This window comes from Stylophora pistillata, chromosome 11, assembly GCF_964205215.1.
Source record: "Stylophora pistillata chromosome 11, jaStyPist1.2, whole genome shotgun sequence".
Taxonomy (NCBI): domain Eukaryota; kingdom Metazoa; phylum Cnidaria; class Anthozoa; order Scleractinia; family Pocilloporidae; genus Stylophora; species Stylophora pistillata.
The window spans coordinates 4687197-4706246 of record NC_142529.1 but is presented as its reverse complement, the minus strand read 5'-3'; the positions used below and the strand labels follow the sequence as shown (position 1 = coordinate 4706246).

At 40.5% G+C, this 19050-nt stretch overlaps 2 protein-coding genes across 6 annotated transcripts in view; one reads left to right on the top strand and one right to left on the bottom strand.

Annotated features, from left to right (window-relative positions):
• The window catches only part of LOC111323959 (KICSTOR complex protein SZT2), a 51645-nt gene extending 38019 nt beyond the window's left edge, over nt 1-13626 (top strand). For 4 of the 5 annotated variants that reach the window (XM_088739258.1, XM_088739257.1, XM_088739259.1 and 1 more), the window contains 18 exons: nt 789-921; nt 1154-1189; nt 2738-2886; nt 3229-3408; nt 3860-3940; nt 4379-4531; nt 5210-5234; nt 5376-5449; nt 5970-6174; nt 7137-7305; nt 7816-7987; nt 8506-8580; nt 8894-9107; nt 10116-10508; nt 10897-11408; nt 11780-11916; nt 12235-12373; nt 12511-13626. In XM_088739258.1, coding sequence (XP_088595384.1) covers nt 789-921; nt 1154-1189; nt 2738-2886; nt 3229-3408; nt 3860-3940; nt 4379-4531; nt 5210-5234; nt 5376-5449; nt 5970-6174; nt 7137-7305; nt 7816-7987; nt 8506-8580; nt 8894-9107; nt 10116-10508; nt 10897-11408; nt 11780-11916; nt 12235-12373; nt 12511-12660 — 2997 coding nt within the window. In that variant the 3' untranslated portion in view covers nt 12661-13626. Of the gene's footprint in view, nt 1-788; nt 922-1153; nt 1190-2737; nt 2887-3228; nt 3409-3859; nt 3941-4378; nt 4532-5209; nt 5235-5375; nt 5450-5969; nt 6175-7136; nt 7306-7815; nt 7988-8505; nt 8581-8893; nt 9184-10115; nt 10509-10896; nt 11409-11779; nt 11917-12234; nt 12374-12510 lie in introns of those variants that run through there. The other variant, XM_088739260.1, reaches the window with a different exon arrangement.
• A 736-nt stretch (nt 13627-14362) lies between these two features.
• LOC111323963 (uncharacterized) lies at nt 14363-18843 on the bottom strand. The gene is made up of 2 exons (XM_022927425.2): nt 18002-18843; nt 14363-16539 (listed from the first exon to the last, which is right to left on the bottom strand). Exon 2 carries the CDS (start codon nt 16517-16519, stop codon nt 15410-15412), a length of 1110 nt encoding a protein of 369 aa, XP_022783160.2. The 5' UTR covers nt 16520-16539; nt 18002-18843; the 3' UTR covers nt 14363-15409.
• Nucleotides 18844-19050: the final 207 nt, after the last annotated feature.

Below are 19050 nucleotides of genomic sequence, written 5' to 3'. Positions count from 1 at the left end.
TGGATATATCAACAAAGTTAAAATGGTAAATTGGCCACCGTAACGATTACAAAAGCTGACGTTTCGAGCGTTAGCCCTTCGTCGGAGCGAATGGCGAAGGGCTAACCCTTGACCTCCCGCACAACAGTCCAGCGCTCTATCCATTGAGCTAACTGGGAGGCGGTAATGTATGTAATGATACTGGCGTAGACTAGCGCTTTGTTGACTGATTTTGTCTGTCTGTTCCTCAGTCAATTATTCAGTCGGACAGTCGGTGGGTTGGACAGTCAATTTGTCAGTCCTTCAGTCAGTTTAATAATTTGGATATATCAACAAAGTTAAAATGGTAAATTGGCCACCGTAACGATTACAAAAGCTGACGTTTCGAGCGTTAGCCCTTCGTCGGAGCGAATGGCGAAGGGCTAACGACAAAGTGCTAACGCTCGAAACGTCAGCTTTTGTAATCGTGACGGTGGCCAATTTACCATTTCAACTTTGTTGATATATCCAAAATATTTCGTTACCCCCACCGACGCAGCTTCAAACAGTTTCTTATGAAACTATCAGCCTTTATTCTTCTGTCAGTTTGTTTGTCATTCGGTCAGTCAGCCATTCAGTCAGTCAGTCAGTTAGTCAGTCAATCAGTCAGTCAGTCAGTCAGTCGGCCAGTCAATCGTCAGTCCGTCTGTCTGTCTGTCTGTCCTTACGTCAGTCAGATAGACAGTCAGCATATATTGCAGTATTTCTCGAAGCCAATAGGCTATTCCTTTTCCTTATATCTAATCTCTACGTTTATGTTGTGCATCTAGGTACAAGACATCGAGGAGTCCACCACTGACAAATCAGGAAAGCCGTTCACCTCTCTTCCAAACTCGTCACAGTTCTTTGTTGTGGTTGGTCGAAATGTGGACCAGTGGCGAGCTAGTTTGGGACTCGAAGAAGGTAAGAACGTATGGCTGCTGTTGTGGAACGGCAGAAACAAAGCAAAAAAGAACAAAAAGAGAAGAACAAATCAGAACTCATCTCCTTTATGATAGAAAGTTTGGAATTTCACATTTTAAAACGCTTCAAAACAAGTTGAATACAAAGCATTATCAACTTCAAATTAAAACGAAGTGTGTTTTATTGAGGTAGAGATTTTTTAATGTTCTATCTCTAGTATTTTTACTTTCAGATTTATCTCAAGATGACACCTTGGGCCGTCCGCGAAGTACGTAGTTTCATCCAGATATCGTACCATTTCAAATAATTCCTTTGCCTTCTTTGTTTTCCTGCATTACTGTTTGTCTGTGTTGTGAGGTGAACTGGAGGTTGTTGTTTTGAGACTTTTCTAGTTAAGCCTTTTGTTTTGTTAAGCCTTAATAATGATAATAATTTAATATTTATATTGCGCAAATTAGCATGTCGATATAATCAAATGCGCATCACAACACTGTTCGGGGGACTTTGGCCAGACTGTATCAGCAGTTGCCTGTTGCGCCTACGTGTTGTTTTGGTAGATTTATATTTTCTTGGCCCAGCTCACGGATTTCCATGTTACCGTGTTAGACATTTAGACAATTAGACAGTTTCACAGGTGGTCGTGTTTGCGTTGGTAAAGCTGACCTTGAGTTCTACCCACACTGAAGTTCCTGTTTGTGTGCGCAATTCCTGTGCGCAGCTGTTAACGTTCAATTGGTTCCTTGGCGCTCGACGAGTGCTTCGGTGAGGGCCAACCAGTTTCCCCCTTTTTACAAAATAAACGGATACACTGTGGAAACTCTCACGGTCAGCTAACCCAAACATGTCTACGGTTTTCCTACTTAAAGCGTTGGTTCCTTACGCTAGAGCATGATGATTAGATGCGTAGAACATTAGATGCACAGGGCATCAGATGCACGGGGCATCAGATGCACAGGGCATCAGATACATAAAGCGTCGCTGTAGTAGCTCTCGAGAAGAGAATAAAAGAAGAAGAGTACAGATTCTTGGCACCTCTCGTTAATTCGGCCGAGCGAGCTGTAGAACCCCCAACAAATTTGGTGGAGGACCCGGACTTACCCAAATTTATGTCCTCCCAGTTATCTGCCAAACTTTCTACTATTCCTTCATTGAGGTTGACTATAGCAGCATTAGAACAAGGTTTGTCTGTTCTGGCTAGCCCAATGGTCAGGATTTGACAAACGATATTTTATTGTTAGCACCAGAGATTGCAGATAAAGACAGTTTCTGCGTCGTACAACATTTGACTCCACTTAAGTTTAGTATTTCGGGTAAACGTTTTTCAGGGCCTGTCCAACACACAAACCTTGCTTTAATTAATTGTCCAAATTCAAGGCTGGTAGTCTCTTTAGACGCATTAGATAGGTGTTTTAGAAGTGAAGTATGTTTCTTATGCCCTAAGAATGTCTTAAAGTAAGTTTCTAGCTTGCAATGGTTAGGTTTTGCTTGGAATCCAGACCTGAAACTTTCCTTCCCACGAAATCACCAACCCACTTCGAAGTGCGACCATGTCCATCCGTTAGTTCATCTTGGAGGCAGTAGCTGTAGTAGCTACTTAATTCGGCCGAGTGAGCTGTAAAACCCCCAACATCTGTGTGACTATATGTCTGCCTGTCCCTCAATCATTCTCGATAGTCAGTTTATGTTCCTGTACTTATTCAGTTACTTATGTTTTTTCTGTTACTAATATAACATTGTCTGCTAATTTGCTTGTTTTGCTGAATATTCATCGGCCTGTAACTCTCGATAAATAATTTCTTTCATTTCTTCTTTTCAGTTCGCACGAGTCTCCAGCGTTTCAAGGCACTGGACCCGAATGCACCCGTACCTGGCCGAATTCTCGCTGATAGCGTATCTCTTTCTAGTTTGTCTTTGGGTGGGGTACCCCGACAGAAATTCCTTCTGGTAACAGTAATGGATAAAGAGGTGCGTAAAATGACAGCAGCGTAAAACAGTCTCTTTTTGTGGATAGAACTGAAAGGTAGTGTTAGACATGTGTTTGGTAATCATGCAATTTTGCCTACAGTCATTGATTGTAATTGTCTGCTGTATAACGTCGATATAAAAGTAGTCACCCTTTTTAGTCCTGAAGCTGTCTTTGGTCATAACTTCTTAGAGATGGTAGAAGTAACATGTCTGTGAGCGCAGAGCTTCGTGAGGTTTTGTAGTACATAAATTTATTTGATTAGACGTGGATTGAGGAGTTTTTCAAGCTTTGACGGTAGCTCACCTTGATTAAGAACTTTAACTTGTTTGTTTTCTTAAAAGGTGACGGCCTTCACGTATAACTGGGCTTCAGAATTAAACACTACCTTCGATAAGCAATTGCACCGGCTGATAAACTGGAGCAACGCCCGGTGCCACCTTACCTATTGTCTTCTAAGTCAGAAAATGGGACTGTATCATCACACATTATTTACAGACATCAACAAGGACAAGGAATCGAAGGTTGATCAAAGCTTCCACGAGTCTTCCAATGAGACATATGTTATTTTGTTCGCTATCTCAAGTTCACCAATCAAAACTCAGGAGTTGTAATGTACCAACATTTTCGACTTGGATTTAAAATGCAAACGTTTGCAGCTTTCAGAATGTTGACTGAGTTTGTCAAGATTTCTTTGCTAGTTGCTAACGTTACAAGTGATTATGTGAGCAAAATAACTCGCTGGTGTTCATTTTTTCATTGCCTTGCATATAGTAAGGTCCACGAGACAAAATACATCAAAGTCTTTGATTTTTTGCCTTTGATATTGGTCTGCGATTTTGAATGAACTGAATGTATGTCAATTTTCATCAATCCGAATCCTTGCATAGCAAGTTTGTTGGTTTTGTTTGTTTCGGTGTTTTTCCCTGACTCTTAAATGAATAAAAAAAGAGTTGTTTTTTTTTTTAATTGCAGGACATGAATCCTTTCTGTTTATCAGCCAATGATAAGGACATGTCACTTCTGATAAGCTACCCCGGACCATATGTCCCCGATGTAAGTAGATAACAATCATTTTCTTTTTTACAATAGCACTGGTTCCTGATTCATGGAAATACGTACTTATCTGACAAACCATACGATGTCCCAATATCATTGGGAGGAAGACCCAACTTTTAAGAGCTAGGACGGTCTTCATCATTTGTAGCTAGATAAATTTTCCAACTCCGAAAAGATGTTTTGTTGTTACAACTCTAAAAAGATGTTTTTTTTTGTTGTTGCGGATGAATGTGTCTGAGCAACTGCGCAACTACCCATCCCCTGACTCAACTACAGTCAATTGATCACAAGTAAGGGTGAATGTTGCGTTAGGAGAGGGCTAGCTGTGCAGTTGTTCAGAGACAGACATTGATCCGTCGTTATTTTCCCTTTTTTGAGGTTTCGTAATGTGTGATAAGAAGTATTAGTGTGGTATACTGAATTTTTTTTCTTCAGCGTGAGCGTGCTGTGCCGCGATCAATGCCGCCATCTCCGAGTATTCTGGTCTTTGATGAAGTTCTCCGTGACGTCACACCTCCTAGACCTCTTTACCGCACCTCTTACTCCCACAACCGAGATCTCGTTAAAAGGCATGGGTACCAGTTTCAGGTGAGGCCAGGTCACGGCTTTGTCATCTTTAATCTTTGTTAATCTTTTCCATCCTCAGCAATCCTTGTTTCCTAATGGTTTATTTCTGACCCTATTGTGCTCTTCCCTCATGCTAAGCGAGTATTTTGAAGTCTCAACAAAAATAGGAGGTAGCTTCGCGACTTAGCTCCTTTCATCTTTTTACCATTTTAGTCTCTTGGTTTGTCGTAAACTTTCAAGGGAAAGTGAGGGAATAGGCAAGAACTCGTAGAGGGGACAATTCGATTCCGCTTCTGTTACTGTTTTAATTCTTAACGGAAATTTTTCTTCAAACATTTACAACATAAATTTCTGCGCAAGAAATCCCAATTCCCACGTTTGAGTAAGTCCATTTTTTAACAAAACCAATCTCCCTGCTGTCAGCTCGATGTGGGCCTTCAAGAGGGATTCTTAGGAAACGACTTCGGTCCAAAAAAGCTATCTATGAATAACTTCACGAGGAGGACACATCATTAGGCTTGGACCGGAAGCCTCCCTTTTTGTCCCATGATTTTCGCTTTAAACTTTCCGGTTTTGTTTGTTTGCTTGGTAGGTCTACACAATCACATTATATGGTTCGACACTTAGACTACTTAATACGATATTTATCTACCTAAGACATTATTGTGACTACTTATTCTTCTTTCTTTTGTTTTCCAGGAGGTCCGACAAGTCCAGATCAAAAGTAACCAACAAAAATTTTAACGTGTCCTAAAGTCATAAATTTATGCAGCCCACCTCAGTGACCTCAGTCCTTATTTTCTTTCCCTCTGCTTTGACTAAATGGGTTTGACTCTTTTCTTGCTCTCTCGTTGTTAATTTGCAGAAGCGATTTTGGCGCAAAATTTGGAAGAGTTGTATATCATGTGGCAACTTAGGCCTCCTCACGTGCACATCACTGTAAGTTTAGATGCTCACGAATTCACGCCCAGTCTCTTACCCAACGAGAGATGATTGGGAAATTTTGCGAACGTTTCGCTAACGACCAATTTGCTATTGTCTCGGGTCGATAAGAAGTCGATTAAATTCTAGCGATGGAATCAATAAACGTTTTGTAATACGTTAGCGAAACGACTTAGACGATAACGCACAGGTCGTTAGCGAAACGACGTAGACGATAACGCACTGGTCGTTAGCGAAACGACTTGGACGATAACGCACTGGTCGTTAGCGTAACGACTTAGACGATAACGCACTGGTCGATAGCGAAACGACTCGTCGGCGAAACAAGTGGTTACCCTCGAAAGTGCTTCCCAGCAGCTAAGGATGTTCAGATGTTATTGACTTATCTCAAGGTCGCTCCGTGTAGATTTTGACATGTCTTACAAACTTTACATCTCTTTGGTTCTCTTGTTTCGTCCAAATGGATGGATGTTTTGCACCAGTTTTTGTTATGCATTATTTTGGTACTGCTTTACAGGAGGATAAAATCGAAACACTTAAGCGCTCGTCCAGGTTGATCCACTATTGTGCAGCCCCTCTCCTATTCCATCCAGAGTGGAGGAAGCTGCGTTCTTCTACTGGCTCAGAGCATACTACCGTGACCCCAGATGAACCATCCAGTGAAGAGAAAAAACAGGAAACTAAGGAGAGAAAAACAAGTAAAGTACAGAAAACGATTGACGGTGAGTGACAAATAACTGTATGCAGTAAATGGTTTGAACCCGGGGGTAACATGTGAAGGTGTAGTCTGATCGTCCGGGTGAGTGTAGTCCTGAGAAGGACTGTTGTCGGTGGCAGTGACTGACGTTTCGACAACCTGTGCGGAAGTCATCATCAGAGTCAAGTGAGTGATTGTTGTTCTGCTGACAACAATCACTCACTTGACTCTGATGATGACTTCCGCACAGGTTGTCGAAACGTCAGTCACTGCCACCGACAACAGTCCTTCTCAGGACTACACTCACCCGGACGATCAGACTACACCTTCAAATAACTGTATTACAGCAAATGATTTGAGCTCTGGGGTAACACGTGATAGCGTACTCTGATCGTCCTGATGGGTGTAGTCCTGAGAAGGACTTTTATCTGCAGTGGTGATTGACGTTTCGACAACCTGAGCTATCATCAGAGTCAAAGATGATAAGTTATTGAGTAAGGCATGCTTTTATAGCTACCCACTACAGGAGGTAGGCATACGAGACTGACTTGCCAAGCAACCGGAAATTTACTACCTTAGTTCTCGCTATATCTCCAACAGTTTGTCGGTACCCATATCTCATCCTAGATGGAGCAATATAGATCTTTTTAGAGCTTCTACCCATCTTCGCTCTCTAACTCATTGTCAGGCATGACCAAGAGATATTGAAACTGTTCCTCAAGATCTGGTTTTGAATTCTCCCCTCTAGTTGCTACACATTTCCTTGTAAATTAGTAATGAGAATTTGGTGTTAGGTCAAGAAAACAACTTTTGCCTGATAAGTTTAGGTATTCTCATTACCTGTTTGCTGGATAATGTATATGATATTATAGGGAGAAATTACATGTTAATCGCTTGTGGGAGTTAAAGGTTAAAAGAGGGAAAAGCAGATTGTCTAAACAGGAATGTCTCCAAATATGAAGTTCATACAGAAATTTTGCCATGTAGAAATGAAGAATGAAAAAACGGCTGTTGAAGCCGAAAAGAAACCACCCACTGAAGAAGCCTGGCACAAAGAGCTGCGGTCTGCTTATTTGCAGCAATACGTGCAGTACATGCAGTCTCTATGCTTTATTGTGGTGCAAACCAGGCCGCAATCGCCAAAGCAGTCCAGAAGGTAATACAAAGATTCACAAATCTTGACTCGCAAACCAGTTTTGCATCTATTTTCGTTAATTGTATGGATTCACTGTAGAGTTTCATCCACAGACCTTGAAAATAAAACCTTTCTAGACAATTTAACAAACATTACCACGTGACCTCTCGCTTTCACTGGATTGGTCACATCTTTGAAGAGCCATACAAAGTAACCTCAGACACTGACTTGGCACCGAGAATTACGATTAGTGTTTTATCTTTTTTGCCACAAAACATATCTAAGACGACAGAGATTACAGGTATTCACATAATTTACCATAACAGTGCAGTAATATTTGGAATTTAGAGGGTGTGGCGAGGAAGCCCCACAAAGGTTGGTATCTTGTCACAGTATTTGGTAAAGAGAGACTGTTGACTATTTGTCCGATATTACCACGAAACATCCGGGTTTCATTGAATAACAGTTAAACATACCGCTGACGAATATTTCTATCAACGGATATGAAAGTCATAAGTTTTCACCTTTCAGGCATCTGGGTCGAGGAGCTGTTAATACCAAACCGAAAAGAGAAACCAGTCCAGCCGATTTAAAGAAGAAATCCTCATCTAAAGACAGGAAGGATAGTTTACCAAAAGCTCTGCAGTGTTACTTACAGAAAACTTCTCGTGGAGGAATCATGCTGATGGAATTAGTGTTCCAGGTTAGTTTGCGTACACGGTGAAGGTAGAATCTGTATAGAAGAACACCTGCCGGAGTTCATCTTGGTATTGTAGCAGGAAGGTACTAAGAGTATTGTTACACCTCGTGGAGGGGATGTTACTCTATCACGTATAATTTCTTGGGATAACCCCCTGTCCGTGCTTATCTTGCTTTTCATAACAAGAAGAAACTGGGAGAATTGTTACATCTTCCGGATGGGATGCTACTCCATCACGGGGATAACCCCTGGGATAACTCCTGTTGCTTATCTTGCATTTCATGACTTTAAAATAATGGTATTGTTACATCTTCTGGATGGGATGCTACTTTATCTCGCGGGTAACCCCCCTGGGATAAACCCTAAGATAACTCCTTGCGGTTGCTTGCCCCGTATTTCACATTTCCTTAATGGGATATCACTCTATTTTTACTCTAAAAATGGCAAAAGCTAATCACAACTCAAGGCATTGTATTCGTGGGAAGCCATGCATTTTAATAATGACGCTTTTTTTCCACCAGGGCTGCTTTTTTATCGTTCGACTTTATGCTTTGGGATGTTCTCAGATTCCTTCCGGCAAAACGGTTGCTGTGCAGGTGAGTACGTACACGAAAGGTGAAGGGTTGTACCTGCAGCCGCGGCTTGCTAAGTGGTCCACACCGTCACACCTCGCTGCGGCTTCTTACCATGAGGTAACAAGGCGTTTTGTTAACCCTTCTCCCCCGCCCCTCCTTGTGATGATAGATGGGATGCCAGTCTGTCGCTTTTTCCGATTTGATTGGCTAAAAGAACGAATCATGTGACTTCCTGACCCAGTCCCAAAGGGCTGGAAATTAGAGCACAACCAAAGTAACTCTTAAAACCATTGAACTATCGATTTTTTTTTTTTCACATTTCCTTTTTACACAGATCTGTCGTATGTTTGTGGAAGACTGCAATCGGTACAGAGAATACATTCATCTTCTCTCGTTCAACTATGACTTTCACTTGTGTAAAGCACAGCTTTATTTGAATGGAAGTCAGAGAATTTTCAACAAAGGCTATGGAGTCACACACATGCTGAAGGGACTGTTGCAGGAGTACTTGAACAGCCCTGTGTTCGCAAGGAACCGCCTTGGTTATGGTATACTCTTAATTTCTGTTATATTTTAACTGGCATCACCACAGCCCTGTGTTCGCATGGAACCGCCTTGGTTATGGTATACTCTTAATTTCTGTTATATTTTAACTGGCATCACCACAGCCCTGTGTTCGCAAGGAACCGCCTTGGTTATGGTATACTCTTAATTTCTATTATATTTTAACTGGCATCACCACAGCCTCGTTCGGAGGCGTTGGTTGATTTTCGTCACGCAACCCGATGCCCGTAGCGTGGCGAGACCAAAAAAGGGGTCCCTCTTTGAACCTTTTCACTGCAAAGAGTGATCAGCACTTAAGCGTTTTCCTCCTAGGGGTGACCAATACGTAATTTCCCCTTACAAATCAATACATTGCCGACCAGAGAGGTGGTAAGAAGAAAGAGAAGTATCAGCTAGGGGATATTGCTAGATGTAATGCCGAATTATCTGCGCTTATTTCGTAAAAATGTTATATGGAAGATAGTAACTATCGTGAGAGCTTGGAAGTTAAAGGATTGAATTCCTCTTACGAAGTTGATACGACTTCCGACACTCTGGTAATGAGAATTTAAGACATGACAATATTAAAGAGCGGATTTTTCCCGGATAAGGAACCAAATTCTTAGGACAGCACAATGAAGAAATGTATTGGTGCGAGAGGGTTTCCTAAGGTCTTCTTAGACGAAACTCATCTATTTTTATTACTGTCAAGTTTGGAAAGTGTGACGAATAGTTGCCTTCCAAGAATAAAAAGTTTGAAACCAAAATGTTTTACTTGAGTGTCGAATTTGAACAGTGGAGGAAACTGTGGAATAACGAATCTAGTCCATGTATTCTAAGGGCTCAAATACAATGTAGTCGAGAGAGGTCACAACTCACGACTGAAATTACTATTAAAGGAAAATCATGACTCCAAATTCGGTCCACGTGATCCCACCTAGAAGCAAAACCGTACTAAATCGAATAACGAAGTGTAGGTGTGTCATACTCTAAAACGCTTTTTTTTTTTCAAGGTGAAATTTCAGTGCCGTTGCACCCAGGAGTCACACCCCGAGTTGTGTTTAACTACCTGGTGAAAAACGCTTCGTTCTACGATTTTTCCACCCTACCTGTGAAAACAACAAACGCCTCGAGCTGCAACACTGACCGAGTTCTTACGCACATTCTCCGAGAATATAACGATTATGACGTCAGATTCGTTTTATCGCTGAAGGAAACAAACGAAGAAGGCGTGGTCACCTTGGAGTATATTGTCTTAATGACTAGTCGCAGAGAGATTTATCCGAAGTTGACTTTGGATTTAAGACTTACAAAGAAGTCGCCATCGGCAGGTTCGCTTTCAACAGTGAGCAGTGGAAGCAGAACTGTGGGTTTGCCAGAATACGGGGAGACAGAGCAAGAAATAGGTAATGGTGAATAAGTGTTAAAAGTACCTTACCAGTTGAAAACGATTCTGATTTTGCGCACTCACTCGGCTGCGCCTCGTGAGTCCACAATATTTTCACCACTGTGATGAAGAATACCGTTGTTGATCAGAGTCCAGACCATGCTAAACCACTGTTGATTTGTTAATTAGCAGGGTTGATTCAACATTCGAGATTAAATAATAAATAATAATGATAGTAAAGGTCTTTATTAAGAATTATTGTGCAAACAGACTTGCAACAATTCACATGGCTTATGTGGTATCTTAGTATTGGGTGTGCACTCAACCCTCAAAAAGCACTTTAAAGTAGCAACACACAACAATTTAGTGTACTTACTCTAAAACTGGCGTCTTATTCCGTTTACTAGCGTCACGTGTCCGATTCAATTTACCCACGGGAAGTTCCCAAGGAATCCCAAGCCTCCCCTCCCTTGGTGAGTTCCACAGGTCCGCCTCCTCACCCCACTCCCTGTACGCATTGGGTCACGAAGTTAGTTCGAAGATTCTCAACGTAACTTCGTCACGCTCGGACGAAAAGATTGGTGACTACCACCGGAATGTCCTTCCGCCGATTGCGCCAATTCCAGAGCACTATGAAGAAGAGTTACCCGAGAATGTTGCCTTGCCCGAATCCACGCTCCTCAAGGAAGCTTCCCTGCGTGGTCGTGATCATTTGGTACATATAATCTGTAGAGCCCAGACTCACTGCAATCGAGACTTGCTATGGCATCGTTTGCTGGCAGGGGAGACTGGGGATGAGGAGAAAGATGGAGGAAAGAAGAGCAGGCGTAAGAGTGTCATGCGCAAATCCAACTCAGAAACGAGTCTGAAACAGAGCTGGGCGAAGAGTTTGGACACGCTTAGCCCTGGAGCAGATCAGGTACAGTCCACTCAGTTCTTTTAGAATGGTTCCTGTAAATTCCTTGATAAGATTTTGGTAAAGGTTGGCTAAGCGCTACGAGAGAACGTATTGTGGTCATGCGGGACAGTTTCTGTTGCTTAGAAGCAAGCAATGGACCCATGTTGTAAGAAGTTGTTAAACAACTGATTGCACTTTGGTGAGCAAAATGTTTGCAACAACAGTGTCAATACCTTGTCTAGCAGGCATGTGACGAGTGAGTTAGGCGAGTGAAGAGTGAGTAAAAACAGTGCACGACAAATGAGCGAAACAAAGTGACTTGAGTGACAAAGGCGACATATTTAACCCTCAGCATCTTTCTTCACATTTCATTGTACATTACTTTTTTGTAGATGTCACCGTCGCGCTTGACTTTTGAAGATTTTAAACATCTTTTATCTGTGGTTGGAAGCAAATCTTTGAGGGAGGAAGATCCGCGACTGATTTCTCTTTTGTCGATGAGGGCAGCCTGGTTTCAAAGTCTTTTCCGGTTGGTGATAGTTAGAAATTTTTTCCTGTCGTTTTACTTTTTGAGTTAGAAAACGAAACAGTTTCATGTTAAGGGCACACAAAAACATTGTAGGTGATCGAGATGAAAAGAAAAAACAAAACATAGTAAGAAACCAAGTGGAAAGAAGTATACAGGAAAAACCGCCCTGTTTAACGCAAATAAATTAATGATTTTGGAAAGATGTGAAGGCCGAGCCAATCGTACTGCAAGGATCACCACTGGCTTCAAAATGGATGTAAGGCATAGGCTCAAAACACTTTTGAGTATACTTAATTATTTGAATTTCTTTTTCTACAGAGTTATTTGTGCCAAATTTCCAGATGAGCATCGTTTATTCACGGACGAGGACCATTTGGTTCATTACCTGGCTGTTTTGAATCGTGATTTTCCGAATATGTTTGTTCTGTTGTATGTGGACGAGCACAATGATAGTGCAGTGAGTATCGTAGTAGGAAACCATTGCGGAAACCATTGTCTATAACTTGGAGGCTCCTTTTGATATTATTTGCATATAAAAAACTCGTATATCTTACAATTCAACTATCGCTTATTCGATCTTGCATTTTCCCGCAGGATATTTCAGTTGTCTTCCGTGAGGATTTGCCAGATAACAAGGAGAGCTCACACAGATCACGTTTACTCAAAAAGGAAGTTAGAAGTCACGTGTACGGTGTGATAAACGCTGTCTGCTTCCACTTATGGACAGGCTTACTTCCGGTGTAGCAACGGTGCACGTGACCGGAAATGCTGTAACCAAGCACGACGTTGACAGCAATGGTGGTACACGTTTTGGCAGTCGTGCAGTTTTTACTTTATTTCTGTGGTATAGTTTTGTTCTGTCAGTGGATAGTCAAGGGATGAAAATAAGTTTCAGTTCAGGGTGTTGTATTTTAAGCCCTAACTTATTCTGGATATGTGTCTGTGGCTAACGACACGACCGTCTATCTGTTCCCGTAAGGAGGTCCATGGGAAGTAAAACCAGAGGGGCACCCACATGCTAATAGCGATGTTTTATTTGAGTGTCGTGAACCTTGAATTACGCGTGTACTCGGAATTGGGTTCTAATCACCAACTCCAAAAGAGACTCGCTTCTAAGTTATGTGTAATTTATTTGAAGATGTCTTCACTTACGAGATTATGTCACTCAAAGAAATGCTTCAATGCCAACCATCTGCAATTAGTAGCTCTTTATTCGTCTAGTAGGACACAAAAAGGGAGGGGGGCCTTGTTTTTCCTTATGTATGCCCTTTGCTCTGGTATGACACCCCATTTCTTGTTGAAATAATGTTCACCCCGAAATAAATTATTTGTAACGGTCCTCTTCAATCCATGAAGAGAACATTTCAAAAAATGTTATCAGTTATTAATTCCGCATTCAGAATTAATATAATGTAAAGAAATATGAATAAGATTATGAGGGAGCAAATTCATTTCGGACATTGTGCAACCCCTATCACTCTCTCACTTTCCAATTAAAGGTAAGCCTATCTGGAATTCAACATAACGCCTGTTAAAGAGATAGCCCACAAACGCTTGCGCTAAGTTGTATCGCAATGTGTTATTTAATTGTAGACTCCCGTAGATGTGTGTGATTGATAATGAATTATGGATTCTCTAATTTTGTAAATAAAATAAAGACGAAGTTTGTAGATATCTTCACGAAATAAACTTTGGGTAGCTTATAATTGATATTTTGGGATTTGACATCTCTTTTCGAGAAATTACTCTAAAATGAGATACTATGTACTTCTCCTCTGACGAAGGGCTAACGTTCGAAACGTCGGCTTTGAAACTCTTTACGATGGCCAATTTACTCAATCAACTCAGTTGATAAAACCAAATTATCTTGTTTTACATTCCCAAACCATGCAGCACCACAGATTCTTTAGAAACCTACCCTCTTTATTTACGTACTTATTGACTGAGCGAGGAAACGAAGTCATGAAGTTCGAACCAGGTGCAGCGAGAGAGGATATTTATCTTGGGTGTTTCGATAAAAGTGCGCGCAGGGCTGTACAGGTCTTTATAGAATGATGAGTATGTACCAAGCAAGTGAATAATGCCTCTCGCGCGCGCTGATTGGCTTGTTTGAAAGCGAATAGCAAGCACTATTCACCACTGAGCAGCGGAAGAGACCAAATTTCACGTAAAAAATTAATTTCCACCCATTTTTTTTTTTTTTTTTTTTTTGGATATTGACAAAAATAATCAATTTTTTTCCGGTTCCTTTGTGACATCTACTAATACAATTATACACCTCAGGATCGGTGAATAATTGATAATAATTGGTACTTTCCTAACAACAACATCATCAACTTTGATTCAACTTGTACGTAGTCATTACTCAAGTAAAATCTTGGAATTAATGGGTTTTTCTTTTTACAAACTTTCGAATTTTATCCATGCAGTGCCGACGAATTAAAAAGATTTTTTTACGTTGAAAAGTGTACAACAGATGGTTTTTATTATTGGGTTTAATATAATACTATTGCACCTGAGATACACGAATCAGGACGTAATGAAATACAGTACGCTGTTTTATAAGCACTTCTCCATTAACCTTTACCGAGATACACTAACATAAGTTTTTAAATTCTCCACACTATTCGCCTCGCATTTACAGCTGTTTGCAGCATTTTTCATTATTATTTCATGGAACATTAAAAGCCAATTTACACAACCCGCACATAGCATTAGCTAATCTTGGCGGGTATTAGTAATAAATTAGTAAATACTACACATTGTAAGCTATAGAGATTTCATTACTACTACAATTTTACTGTTATAAGCTATGTATTTACTACATTATAAGCTAAAAGATACGTACAGTTGTCATACAAATTAAGTACAACAAAATTACTAGTAAGTTAAACAAAACATAATAATCTAATACAGGCAGAGCAGACTGGAAAGTGGAGAGGAGAGAATTGTGACATACGGATGTGAGCGAAGTACTACAGTTATAATATTCGATAATCATTGGTATTGAATTTCAATATTAGTGAATGGGCGTTAACATAGTAGTCCTCAATCCCAAGTTAAGTCAAAAGCAAGTTAGGAATTTTCCTTGTAAATGCATTTGCTAAGGTACTGACTAAGAGAATTTGTTTGGCAATCAGGAGCTTCTAGACTAGTGACTATTTCCTTTATTTTCATGACCTTTACATTTGATTCCATGGTGATAAGGTAAGGAGGAGTTAGAAGACAGTCGCCCTTAAGGGTTAAAGGGTTAAAAAAACATCTTTTTTTAACTGTCGTCTTACTTATTTTCGCTCTCTTTTCTTATATCAAGAGCTATACGGCAAAAAAAAAAACTTTCTACCTGTAGAGAATAAGTAGTTACTAGTAAGCTGCATCCTAGACGCATTAACAAAAGTTAAGTGATATTTACGACACAAGTACGGGCTTCGGAGAATGTTTTTTGGCAGTGTCACCCACCTGCCTTGCAATGTCACCTTTAGATGTGTGGGTCTTATTGTCCAGCGGTTTGTTTGTTTGTGACAGACTGGGACAGGGTGGTGGCATGCCCCTTACTTGTACACCTCGCAAACGCATTTCTGATCTCTGCACTCAGAAGGATGTAGAAGAATGGATGGAACAGGCTCCGGCTCTGATACAAGAAGGTGAAGATAATCACCACTCTGTAATCCACATTACGCCAGTCTACGATGAAGAGAGATTCCACGACGGTAATGCCAATCCAAAGGGTCAGATACAACAGGAACTGAGCGCACGAGATGTACAGCACTTCCATGTTGGGGAGGTTAGTTCCTCCCCTGAAAGACCCAATCATGGTAGGTGTCGGGGGTGGCAGTCTTGGTTGGTTACTCACCGGCATGGAGGAAGCCGTCGCCGCGGGGTGGATGGAGTTCTTTTTCAGGATGGTAACTGTGATCGCTAGAATGGTGAACACAATTGTAGGGCCCAGAGTGATCAGAGTGTGAAAAACAGAGTAGGAAAGAGAGGGGAGGTTACCCTTCTCCCAAGACAACCAGCACGTTCCTTCAAATTTTCCATAGGATCCCCATGTGCCAGGATTCAAGGGTGGAGACGCCAGGAAACCTGCCCCAAACCAGATGGTGAACATCAGTAGGCGGACAACGGGCTTGTTTGTAAAAAACATGCAGTAGGCACTCGGGGACGAAACGTACAGGAATCGGCTGATTGAAGAGAGAGCGACTGTTGCTAAGAACACTGTTGCCAGAGTGTTGTGGAAGAATCCCTGTACGCGACATACGGACGATATCATTCCTAGCCCGAGAGAATCGGCCCAAACACCCGCGGCCCAAGGGCCCGCTGTTACCAAGGAACTGACTATGTCGATCACCATGAAATTTTGAATAAGCATAAATGGTGCAGTTTTGAATCTTTTGGAAGTTACTATGATCACAACAAGGTTGATGAGAAAAGCCAGTGAACTGATACAGGCAAGAGCCTTTAACTGAGCCCAGACGGCGCTTGCCTCTTGAGGCTGCCTGAACAAAGGTACAGGTTCTGTTGGGGTGTAGCCACGGGTGATGTTGGTCATGTTGGAGTAATTTCTTGAGGTAAAGGTGGAATTAATCTGCAAATTGTTCCCCATTGTTTAACTCGCTTTAGGAACTGAAATAACGTGAGCAAGAATATTTTGATAAGATTTCTTTAGCTTTATACAAAACTGTTCAGAACATTCCATATTCTTTATCATATTGGCCTGGCATTATGTTTCCCTCCTCGCTTCACTCTAATCATTGTTGGAAATCATTCCTCGTAGCTTTTACACCTGTTGGGGAAACTTAATGAGTAGGAATAATTCTTATTAGATTTCTTAAGTCTTTGAAAAAAAAATTAATCAATTATTTTGTTTCCATGATTGCGATTTTATTATTGTGATGTTTCTTCACCCCTTGCCTCTAAACGCTGTCTGGTTTTAGTAGTTGTAGCGTGGCTGTGGGGGGATCTAAAGGAGTCTGTGGTACACTTTGTCAAGCGAAAGGTGGCACCCATATCATAATGAAACAAGTTGTTATACTCCTATTATCTAGAAGAAAATTGATATAGAACACTTCTTACCCTTCCGCCGTGAAGAATGTTTTAGTTAGGCTGCTATCCGATCGAAGAAAACATTTTTTTCCATACTGTGCAAAACAATTTGTTACTGTAGTTTCTTTGTGTATCAACTATTTCATTGGCAATGCGAAGCAAAAATTTTAATTAAACGTGGACTGCTTGGTAAACTAATTAGTGCCTCCTTGGCTTGGGCTTTGTCGTTCTTACTGATATGGCGAAGAATTGCTGAATGAAAATGTTCACCGGGCTTAGTTATTAAAAAAGCATGGTCGGTTTTTTTCTTTGATTCTGAGATTGTTAGCACTTTAAGAAAGAATAGCTGAATACTTTCAGCCGATAAACCTCTGTAGGGAAAGGATTCTTCTCTTTGACAATTTGTAAAATTAAATGTAAAGTTTTTGCTAACTTGCTCAGTAAGCAAAAGGACAATTTTTCAATGAATCAAGAAAGGAATGAATTTGGCTTGTCAATTTTTACATTTTTATCAAATTTCGTTATTAACTTGTTTACTCGTAGAAAAAGAGCGAAAAATGCGATCTTTAGAGGGGTAGGACAGGCTCTTAATGTCTTGTAAAGGAAAACAACATAACTCGTCAAATTTCATTTGTGATGATCAATGTGCTTTCTGGAAATTTGACAAACAACAAGCCACATGATAAACTAAAGGAGCAGTCTTTGACATTATAAAAACATTTTCTCTCTTGGACACAGATCTTTGTGAACTAATGAGAGCAGACATTTAAGAGTTTCGAGAAAATTAATCACATTGGCAATAACAAAAAAATAATTATCCACTCCCAATAGTTTGCAGGAATTTTCATGAAACCTTTTTTTTACCAGTTGTGTGTAGTTATCCTCAATTCTGCAGTAACCTATGACAAATCTGAGGTTGATAAAAGGAATCACTGAGATATAAAGATACCACAAAATTGCTACTCGGTACCTCACATCGTTCATGAGGTTTTCGAATGAGATTTTCGTAGAACATTTTTACTGAATATAGGAATATCCTTACCTTGTTCGCTTATTTCTATGTTCTTCCTCCAAGTGTTTTGGAACTGGGATAAAAAGAAGAATTAAATGGGGAAAAATCTCCTCGCTAAACGTCTTTTGTTTAAACTGTTTGAACCGCCCTGTTTCGTGATCAGAGGCGTCCACTAAACTGAGATCGATTAATGGTAGCAGCCAACTTTTTAATAATGCAGGGATGTATTTGCTTTCCTTTACAATGGCGTTCCCATATCCCGCAGTCCACGTCTTTTTAATAATGCAGGGATGTATTTGCGTTCCTTTACAATGATGTTCCCATATCCCGCAATCCACGTTATTGTTGCACGGTCCCAAAGTAAAATTGAATAATATTCTATCATTTTAGAAAAAATAAACTAGAATTTTAAAGTCATAGACGTAAATGGTTCATTTCAATCTTCGAAGAGCGAGCCGCTTTTATAAATTAATTCTAAACAATAATATACCTGCCTCTACAAAGCAATCATCAGTGGTAAAATTTTCCTCTTTTCAATTCAAACTCAGCTGTTGTTCTATGAAAAAGGAAGATTTTAATTCGACCTCAGTGAGATTCAAGTTTTCATTATGCGCCTGGGAGGCGGTCGACTCTTGTTTGTACCTCCAAGTTTGAAGAAAAAAAATAATTACTTTCTTTCACGTAAGGACCAAAAAAAAAAAAAGAGAATTTTTCTAATGAGCCCTTCACTCCATGAATCCGGCTGCGATTTAATTTGTTAGGTAAGGGACGACCCAGGAGGTGATCTCTTCCCCTCCCACGATCCGAAACCTGATTTTTCTTACTGACGGCTCTTCAAGTTCACATATTGTCATCAACTGGCAACTGGCTTTGGTAGGATATAGTTGGCATCCAAGAGTGATTCTCAAAAACTAAGGGACGCCTTGCTGCTTGAATCTTTGTTGCGAGTAGTTTACTTCTTTGTCGTGAATTAATAGTCTATTCGTTAAAATACAAACAGCCTATGATATCTTAAAAAACAAATTCAGAACTCTCAGTTCCATGTTAAGGATTTGAATGCTCACTTCTTCAACTAGGGG